The sequence below is a fragment of the Pantherophis guttatus genome, chromosome 10, assembly GCF_059756535.1.
Source record: "Pantherophis guttatus breed Tessera chromosome 10, ASM5975653v1, whole genome shotgun sequence".
Classification (NCBI taxonomy): Eukaryota; Metazoa; Chordata; class Lepidosauria; order Squamata; family Colubridae; genus Pantherophis; species Pantherophis guttatus.
The window spans coordinates 27,513,125-27,523,067 of NC_142072.1; the positions used below are offsets into that span (position 1 = coordinate 27,513,125).

Genomic DNA, 9,943 nt, shown 5'->3' on the forward strand with positions numbered 1-9,943 from the left:
ACATAAATGGTCACTAAACAAATGGTTCTAAATTGAGGACTACTAGTATAATCTAATTGTCCTACTGGGCAATGCTCACTTCACCTCAGTTGTGGCAAACCGAAATCTGCCTCCTTCTGGTTCACCTGGGGCTTCTGTGCGACTCAGAATTTGGTTGTTTTGTGTCTTTGCATCTTCAAAGCACAATCCTATGCAGTTATCTGGGTTGGTTCCCTTGGGTTCCTTACTTCTAGCATTACTCCGAGGAACCCACCCACCCCGCAGACATTTGGGGCTTTCTTCATACCTCAGCCTTTTGGGAGGCAGCACCCCTAGGAGGGCCTGAGAGGAGCCTATAGGAAGGACAAGGAAATAGCGGCCCTTTTTCAATGGGGAGGGGGGAGGGGGGATTGGGCCATCCCCCCCCCCAAAAAAACCGTCCTCTGCTGCTACGTGACAAGATCCAGTGGATCCAGGTTGGCCCTCCAGGACACAAAAGCTCCGCTGAAGTCGAATGTCAGGGATTCTTTCACGGTTTCAGGTTTCCCCGCGCTTTGCGCCGCTGGCCAATTGGCTGCAACCGAGGGGAAGCGGGAGGCCGAGCGCGGGGCTCCCGAGCGGCTCTGGGCTCTGGGGGGCCGCCTGCCTCCCCCTCCCCTCGGGGCCGGGCGGCGGGGCGAGGCGGGCTCGGCGAGCCTGGCGGGAAGGTGAGGGCGACGCCTGTCCGCGCCCACTTGGCCCATCCGGCGCTGCTCATTGGCTGCGTTCCGGGGACGGTCCGGGCGGGAGGCAGGAGGCCGATATAAGCGGCGGAGGCTGCGAACAATACGGCTTAGCCCGGCTGGGTGGCGCCGATCCGCGGGGCTCCTTCGTGGCGGGGGTTTGGGAAGCGCCTCGCCGGCCGCCGCTTCCTTCCGTCGCTCGCCCGCCTCGCGCGCCGCAGCTGCCCGGCAGCTCAGGTGGCGGCGCTGACCCCGCCGCGGGGCTTCCGAGCCGGCCCCGGGAGAAGCCAGAACGGCGCCTCCCGGCCATGGAGCTGGACCCGCCGCCGCCCTACTTCTACGACCCCTTCGAGGCGCAGGGCGAGGACTTCCACCGCTCCAGCGCGCCCAGCGAGGACATTTGGAAGAAGTTCGAGCTGCTGCCCAGCCCGCCCGCCTCGCCGCTGCCCGGCCCGGCCGAGGATGCCGCCGCCGACGGCCCGCCGGAGCCCGCCGCGGGGCTGCTGGGCAACCTGAGCGCCTTCGTCCTGCGCGACTGCATGTGGAGCGGCTTCTCGGCCCGCGAGCGCCTGGAGAAAGCCATGGGCGAAAAGCTGGCGGCCAAGCCCACGCCGGCCCTGGCGCCCGCCCACGACTTCGGCGGGCTGGGCGGCGAGTGCGTGGCTCCGGGCGCCGTCTTCGCCTGGCCCGGCGGGAGCGAGGCGGCGGCGGCGCCCGCGGACACCAAGATCCCGGTTTCGTCCGGCTCCGAGAGCCAGAGTGACTCCGGTAAGGCCGGCATGGAGACGAGGGAGGGCTGGAGGTCGCCCCCAACCCCCCCCTTTGCTCATCTCTCCCCGGGAGTTTCTGCTCCCGCGAGGAAGTTTGCCCGGTCCCCTCCCGTCTTCCCTCGCTTCCCCGGCGAACTTTCCAAGGCTGCTTGCGGGCTCTTCGCTCCGCCCCTCCCGGGCAGCTTCCTGCTTTAGCCCCTTCCAGACCAGCTGCCCCTCGGCTGGCTCCCAGGGAAGAAGCCGGGTTAAGGAGAGTGGGGTCCCCGGGCGAACCCAAGGATTGGCTCAGCGTGTTGTGGGGATTGGGTCATTCTGGGGCAGGGCAGGTGAGGCGGTGGCTTTTCCACAGGTTGAGTGAAGTCAGCCCGAGGGGCCTTGGAGACACACCTAGACCGGGCTCTCTCCTCTGGGGTCTGCTGGCAGGAGGGGGGCATTTCAAGTTTCTGGCTGCCTTGCAATCCTCTGAACTACACTCTAGTTATTAATAAATACTGGAAGGCTTGGAATGGCAGCATCCGCAGCATCCTAAAGCTAAAAGCTGGTCGCATCAGACCAAGGCAGGTGCCATCGCAAAAGCTGGTAAATAGAGCAAGACTGGTGTCTCTTTCTCTCCCATTCTGCAGCTTGGCGCTTAAAATGATCTGAAAGCCATTATGTTCTTGGGGAACAAGAACATGGGGGTGGAGCAGCCAAACCATGCCTGAAGTTCCGGAGTTTGGCTGCGCACATCAGTTCACCCTCAGAATTGCACAGGAGTAAAAAAAGAACGTAGTTGGTGCTGGAGCCCATTTCAAGAAAAATCAGAGACTTCCAACGACTAAGCCCCCTCGTAAGGTTCTCAGTGAAATCTTGGGTGGGGGTGGGGGGAGACTGGGAAAGCCAGAGCCAGCCTTTTTAAAATGTGGGCTGCAAGGGACTTTCTGATGAAGTAGGACAGTGTTTCTCAACCTTGGTAGCTTGAAGATGGGTGGACTTCAACTCCCAGAATCCCCCAGCCAGCAGCACTGGCTGGGGGATTCTGGGAGTTGAAGTCCACCCATCTTCAAGCTTCCAAGGTTGAGAAACACTGTAGTAGGAGGCCCATAGACTTCAGGGAAGAGTGACAAGCCAAGGACAAAGACAGGCAGCATGGTGGTGGGGGCAATGGGCCATTGGAAATGGAAGGGCATGATAAGGTATGCAAAGTAATGGTTGAGTTTCATGTTGTCCGTCCTTAGCATGTCATCAGAGCCTGGAAACTTGTTCAACAAATAAGCTGCAAGGATTGCTTATGCCTGATCCAGTCAGTTGCTGTTAAGGCAGTTTGATCCCTTTTGTGCTGGATTTAAGAGTTTCACCTGGCTCAGTCCATTTGGTGTGTTCACAGCAGAGCAGGTGATGGTAGGAGGCTGCCTTTCCTTCTTTGCAACTCCACCTTTTCACTAGTTGATTTTCTGGCTGAGACCCAAAGAGGGATCTCCCCATTTCTTACTACTCCACCCATGAGGCATTAATATTCCCCAACTGCTTATCAAGCCTTGATATTCGAGTGGTTTGAGTGTACTTGGCTTGCTAAGCCTTGTGTGTGTGCAAGTATATTACAATGGCTCAAGTGTGCAGTAAAATAAGCAATGGCAGAGATGCCTTCTGAAGTGATGCTTTCTTACTGACTCATTCTAGTGAAGTATTATTCCTGGAAAAACTGTTTTCCAGCATAAAGACTAATTCCAGGGTGATAGCTGCCCTCTGGTGACAGTTCAGACAAAGTGAGGGGACACCTTCTGTTCAAGAGCAGCTTTTTCCCAGCTAACCTGGGAGGGGGAGGTTCCTTGCACTTCTACTGCATTCTACTTCCAGGCTTCAAGCCTTGTTGACCCTCTTCTGCTTGAGTCATTAGGTGAACGTTGATGCCTTGTGACTCAGCTTGCAAGGCTGAAGAAACAAACCGGGTGTAAGGTTTAATTACATGAGGATACTGGTAGGTCTGGCAGAGGCTTAATCTCAGTTCGCAAAGGGGTGGGAACTGTTACTGATTGATTGAATCATGCTCTTGTGTTGACATGGACTTCACCCCCACCAACAGGAGGGCTCTGTCCACAAATGCCCTTTTCAGTCAGGGACAAAAAGCAACAGATGCTCATGTTAGGGTTATCTTGAGGGGGTGTGGCTGCTTAATGAGTGGCTGCAGGAGAAGCCAATGGGGATAGCAAGGGGGTGGCATTTCAGAATGTGATCCATCAGTTTCTTGCATTCTGGAACCAACAGGCTCTTTGTGTGTGTGTGAGTGTCTTTGTGTCTTTGTTGACTCCTGGAGATAGCCTCTATGAATCCTGCAGTTTTCTTGGCAAGATTTCACAAGTGTTTGCCATTGTCTCCTTCTTAGGCTTGAGAGAGAGTGCTTGGCCCAAGGTCACTCAGCTGGCTTTGTGCCAAAGGGGAGACTAGAACACAGGGCCTCCCTGTTTGTAACCTGATGCTTTAACCACTAGACCAAACTGGCTCTTTAGACAATATTTATCCTAGGGAAAAGTTGGATTGTGCAAAAGGACAACTTCAAAATGTAGAGCAAGGGGTAGAAAGAGACATGGGCATTCATATTAGGCATAAATGGGTATTCAAATATTTTACTTTAAGAGTTTTTTGCTGTTTTCAGAATCAAAGCACACACAGTAAAAAGAAAATACTAGTCCCCAAGAGTAGTGGTCCATTTATAATTTTGTCAAGTGCAGATGGGTGCTCTGTAGAGGATGAGGAGGGCATTCCCGCAGACTTTCTTTCCAGCCCCTCACCCTGCTTGCTCACTCTTCACTGCTGGTGTGACAGGGAGCCCTGGATCTTCCCTTCTCTATAGACCTCTTTGAATTTGGACAAAACTAGTTGCAAGAGAATAGCAGGATCTTTCCATTATCTTTGTTTAACATGTAAGCCATGAGCAGTGCACTTGGGTCCTGAGAGTGAGAAATGAGGTGCATCCAAGCATCTTTATAATACCTTGGTAAGACCACACCTGAAATACTGCGTCCAGTTTTGGTCACCACAATATAAAAAAGATGATGAGACTCTAGAAAGAGCGCAGAGAAGAGCTAAAACATATAAACAACCATTGCAGGAATTGGGTATGTCTAGTTAGTGAAAAGGAGGGCCAAGGGCGACAGGATAGAAATGTTCCAATATTTTGAGGGGCTGCCACAAAGAAGAGGAGGTCAGCCTGTTTTCCAAAGCAACAGAAGGCAAGAAAAGAAACAATGGATGGAAACAAACCAAGGAGAGAAGCAACCTAGAACTAAGGAGAAATTTCCTGACAGTGAGAACAATCGACCAGTGAAATGGCTTGCCTTCAGATGATGTGGGTGCTTCATTACTGGAAGCTTTTAAGAAGAGACTGCACAGCCCCTTGTCTGAAATGGAGTCTGCTGCTTGTGCAGCGGGTTGGACTAGAAGACCTTTAAGGTCCCTCCCAATCTGTTATTCTGTAATTTTATCTTTCACGTTAAAAACCCTCCGCTGTGGACTCCTCTGTCTGTTTCCTCTCTGCCCACTTAGCGAAGAAGAGAAAAGCTGAACCAGAGGGTGGAGTTTGGGGAGAGGCAAGTTTAGACAGGCGGCAGCCTTCCCTGGAAAAGGCTTTTTTTCTTTTGGAGAGCCCAGCCAGTTTGTCTGAAGAAGAAAGAGGGGTCTCTTTTGAAGTTTATTCAAGCCCTTCTCAACTCCTCACTCTCTCTTGTGGAGAGCTGCTGGGCAGGAGGTGCTGTGTCCCTTTTTGTGCCTCTGGAGGTGGGGAAAGGCAATATACATTTATGGCTTCTGGGAAGTGGCAAGTCAAAGGGACAAAAGCCAGATTCCCTCCTCCTGCCTCCCCCCAGGTCTGTGCTTCATTTGCAATTCCAATGAGCTATGAAAGAACAGGGCAAAGATGGGAGGTGGATTTAATCATCAAAGTTTACTCCAGTCCTGCCTCCCAATCAGATCTAATTTTGTTGTCCTTGCAGTTGTCTTCAGTAGAGATTTCTTCCCTTCCCTCCAGAGTACCAGACAACTTGCCTTCTTTGGCTGTAGTTCTAAACAGTTTGAATTTGGAGGGCGGAAATGCCCCCCTCCCAATTCTCAGTAAATTGCTGGAGTCCTGACAGGTCTGAGTAGGACAGGAGGCTAAGTGTGTACTTTTGTTTTCAGACTAATGCGGCTACATTATTTTGGTCACTCTTGAGGCTGAGAAGCAGTTAATGGAGAGTATTAATGGGGACAGTGTGGGGGAGGGGTTGTCTACAGATGCCTATCTGGTCAGTTTTAGAGTTTGGCTTTAATGTCTCTGATCTTTTGCTACTCAGTCATAGATGTGTAAGTTCGCTGCTTTAAGGAGTTTTACTTTGTTTTTGTGCTGCATTTGGTTACTTAAGTGCAACAAAACCATGATAGTCTCCAACAGCAGACTGATAATATCTGATGAAAAAGAGGGGAGGGAGAAGAGTATCAGGGGTCCAAATGCCCAAATACTACCCAAAGGAGACATAGTATTTCTTACTCACGGAGTGTCTCAGGAGGACAACTCATTCAGTGTTCCAGATACTTGAGTTTGGAGATGCGTTTCTTGTCTCCTGAGCCACAAGCCATTCCAGAATTTGGTAATGCCTTTGACCCAAAACTTAGGATCAGGAGCAGGCATGTACTCTGCATTGTGACAACAGAATGGCAGCCTGCACAGTGCCACAGAATGTCCCTCAGGTTTATTTTTTCTTAGGAAAATTGCCACATTATGGCAGCTGAGGAAGGGGGAGGGCAAGGCGTAGGAGAAAATCCTGCTGTTGAGGGAGGCCAGTCCCACGGATCAAGAGCTCAGCTTTTCATGATTCTGGACCCTGGGCTGAAGAGGTGGGGAGCCCTTGAACAAGGGCTCAGTCTTATGATCTTCATCCTGGAGGCAGGGGAGGTCATCCCCATGGACAGAGACGAATGAACTGGTTTTTTCGAGCTCCTACCCTTGGCATCTGCTGGAAAAGAAGCTGTTCTGGCAGTGCCAAGCTTGACTTTACAAGGCATCTGATGGCTACCAGGGAAAACTGAATCCAGCCTTGGAGTTGGATCAAGCCGCTTTTCAGTAGTTGTAGAAGTTAATACCTGGTTTGGGATGCTCACACACCTTTTCTGAAGAAAGAGGCCAAAAGCTTCCAACTACTTCTGTGGGAACCTCACACAAGTTGAGACGTGTTTTGTTCAGCTATGGTTTATTGAAAATCACAATTAGCTGGATTTGCATAATATGCAAACCAAAACCAAGCAAACCACAGGACAGCTTAAACCCAGCCTTGAGCTGTTTCTTGGCTCAAGTGAAGTGCTGTCCATTCAATTTGATCTCTATCTCTGTTCAGTTCAGTTAATTAGTTGTTTGCCTGTGCCTGAAGCACAGAAACGCACCTTGATACCCGTTGATTCCCCCATCTTTTCTTTGTTTGCAGAAGGAGAAGAAATCGATGTGGTGACCGTTGAGAAGAGGCAGGCTTTGGGGACAAGGAAGCCAGTCACCATCACAGTGCGGGACGACCCTCTGGACCCCTGCACAAAGCATTTCCACATCGCCATCCATCAACAGCAGCACAACTATGCTGCCCGCTCCCCCCCGGAGGCTCACTCTGTTGAGGGGCCTCTGGAGAAGGGCAGCCCTGATGCCGGGGACAATGAGCCACAGTCTCCCGGGCAGGGGGTAGAGAGGTTCCCTCCTGCAGCTTCGCTTCCCAAGGCGGGCAGTGCTCCTGGCTCGGACAGTGAGGATGTGACCAAGAGGAAAAACCACAACTACTTGGAGCGCAAGCGGCGGAATGACCTTCGTTCACGTTTCCTGGCACTGAGGGACCAGGTGCCTGGTCTCGCATCTTGCCCCAAAACCCCCAAAGTTGTGGTCCTGAGCAAAGCCTCCGAGTATCTGCAGCTGCTTCTTAGTGCTGAACAGCAAATGGTGGCTGAGAAGAAGTTGCTGAAACTGCACCAGCTCCAGCTACGGAAACAGATTTCACACCTGCAGGGCACGGAGTAGCTGGCCAGGCCTCCTGGGTTTTCAGTTGCATTGGCACTTTTTGGTTGGTTTTGGGTTGCAGACTCCTAATGGACTGTCATTCCCATCATGCACTGCCACTGCACATCATACAGGGCTTGCCCTTATTCTGCTGCTCCTGTCTGAATTCTGTTCCTCCTTCCAGGAGAGGGAGTGGGGCTTCAGCTGCCAAAATGCAGCTTTCGCTGCACAACGTTGGATTATGGCCAAGCCCCACGGCTGTCCCCTTTTTGGTGGGCCCAGCTGGACCCAGACGGCTATTTCTCCAGAGGGACCCTGGGACACACCAGACAAGACCCTCATCGCAACCAGTGGATGTTTCAAGGGGACCCTGAGCAGCATTTCTCAGTGGAGGTCAGGGGTGCATGGTGCATTTGTCATTTGTGGAGCTCCTTAGGAGGGCAGATCTTTCTGCAATTTGTTGCTTTTTTATAATAATGTGAGGGTAGTCAAATTCTCTGCCTCGTCCCCTTGCTCCCGGATCAAGACTTGGTTAGAATTGGCTTTTTCTGTTCCTCCAACAAATTGTGGCTGGATCCTTTGTGCAAACAGTTATTTCACAGCTCTGGAGTTAGGGGGAGCTGAGACCTCCCTGGAGAGGCAGCAAGGAGCACCGTCCAAGGGAGCCTCTGGTTTTAGGGAGACCGTGTTCCAGTGGAGTGCAAGAGGGAGTCCATGCCAAGGGTTTGGTGCAAAAGGCACTTCGGCCACGGATACCGTCTGTCATGTCAGAATTTCTCCAGCTCACATGGGGGGGGGGAGGCTTTAAAAAATCACCCCACTTTACTCCATCACTAGAACAGCACTGCAATCACCTTGAATTTGATTTACCTCATTCTTTTTCCATTTAATGACAAACCAGGGCTTATCTTGGCATCTGTATATCCTAGAATCTAATGTAGTGACTGCCTCATTCTTTGTACCAGACTGCTTTTTAAAGATATATTCTGTATTTTTGTACTTTTTAGATTTTTTTTTCTGTTTTTGTAAAATGCTGGCTCTTTCCCCTCCCCCCCCCTTGTTTCTATACCCAAATATACCGCCTGCAGTCAGGGTGGTGGGCCACCTTCATGGCTTGCAAGGGAGTGATTCAAATTGGCTCCCTTGGGAACAGGCTGCTTTCCAAAAACTGGGATGACTGGAAATTCTTCTCGCAGGGAAGAGGCTGGTTCCAGCTTGCAAGCGCCAATCGCAGATGTCCCAGGGGCCTGTCTGTTGGGAAGCAGAGCCGACCCTGCACTTTCAAGCTGACTCCAAGATGGGGTTTGTTTCCCAGGTAGAGCAGGAAAGGGCTGCTCTTGTACTTGGCTCGTATGGGCTGCCCCTCTGTGGGGCAGGCCTTCAGGGCAGCAAAGCAGGTAAAGTGCAAGTCCTGGCTTGCCAGAAGCATTGAGATGGTCTTGGTGAACAAGGAGGCTGGCAAATCTCACGAAAGGGCAGGGTGCATGGCGGGTGAAGGAAGGCTGTGCATGTGCCTTCCCTGGACTTTAACTTCATGTGCTGCACGAAGCTTGCTGGGAGAGGTGGATGCCTAAACAGGGATCTCCAAACTTGGCAACTTTAAGACTTCTGGACTTCAACTCCCAGAATTCCTCAGCCAGACTCAGAAGTCTTAAAGTTGTCAATTGTAGAGACTCCTGGCCTAATCCTTCTGCAAAAGGCCTCTGCAGTGGGTCCCTTTCTTCTTCAGCGAAAGAGCCACCCGAGGATCCTTGCTGGCGGGATGTGCAGAAAGACGGCCATGTTTATCTGCTGCAAAGGACTCCCGTTCATTCTAGGTTGGGATGGCAGCCTTTGCTAACGGGAGAGGGGCTAAGCGGCATCTCCCTCTGCTTTGGCCAAGCTTTCCTAGAGCGCAGTTGCACCCTCCTTATGCAAACCCCCCCATCCTCCCCTATGTCGGGAGAGGTGAGAGTGATGGACCCCCTTGCTGGCACAGTGCAAGATCCACCATGCAGATGCCACTGGGACATTCCTCAGCCAGTTCCGTCAAAGCTTCGAGGCTGGGTGGGTCAGACTTAGCACTTTGTTACCTTACATTTCTGAAATAAATTAATGGCAAAAGGGCAAACCAGTGTGATGTCTTCTTCTCTTTTTTGGGGGGGGGGGCAGATTCTTACCTGGCAGGGGAGGCTTCTGCTGTGTTGAATCCAGCTGAAACTAGCGGCTGTTTGGTAGTGAGAGCAAAAGGCACATTTGTGCTATAGTGGAAATTCCTCAAGACCGGCCATCTTGAATTGTTCAGCACCTTCCTTTGGACTCCTGAAGTGCCCGGACACTTGTGGGCAGTGTCTGGCTAATTTGGGGTATTGTCATGATTGTCACCCCATTCCACCCCCTGCAAACAGAGACTTATTCTAATTTGGGATGGGCAACCTTGAGCTGCGGTGAAATCCGGCCGGACCTATCTGACTCGCACAAACCGGTAGCGCCAGCAGTGGGAAGCT

General features: G+C 51.9%; 1 protein-coding gene across 1 annotated transcript; it reads left to right on the forward strand.

Annotated features, from left to right (window-relative positions):
- The first annotated feature begins 476 nt into the window (after positions 1–476).
- Positions 477–9,567, forward strand: MYCL (MYCL proto-oncogene, bHLH transcription factor). The gene is made up of 2 exons (XM_034413293.2): positions 477–1,469; positions 6,904–9,567. The coding sequence occupies exons 1-2, from the start codon at positions 494–496 to the stop codon at positions 7,476–7,478; spliced, it is 1,551 nt and encodes a 516-aa protein (XP_034269184.2). The 5' UTR covers positions 477–493; the 3' UTR covers positions 7,479–9,567.
- Positions 9,568–9,943: the final 376 nt, after the last annotated feature.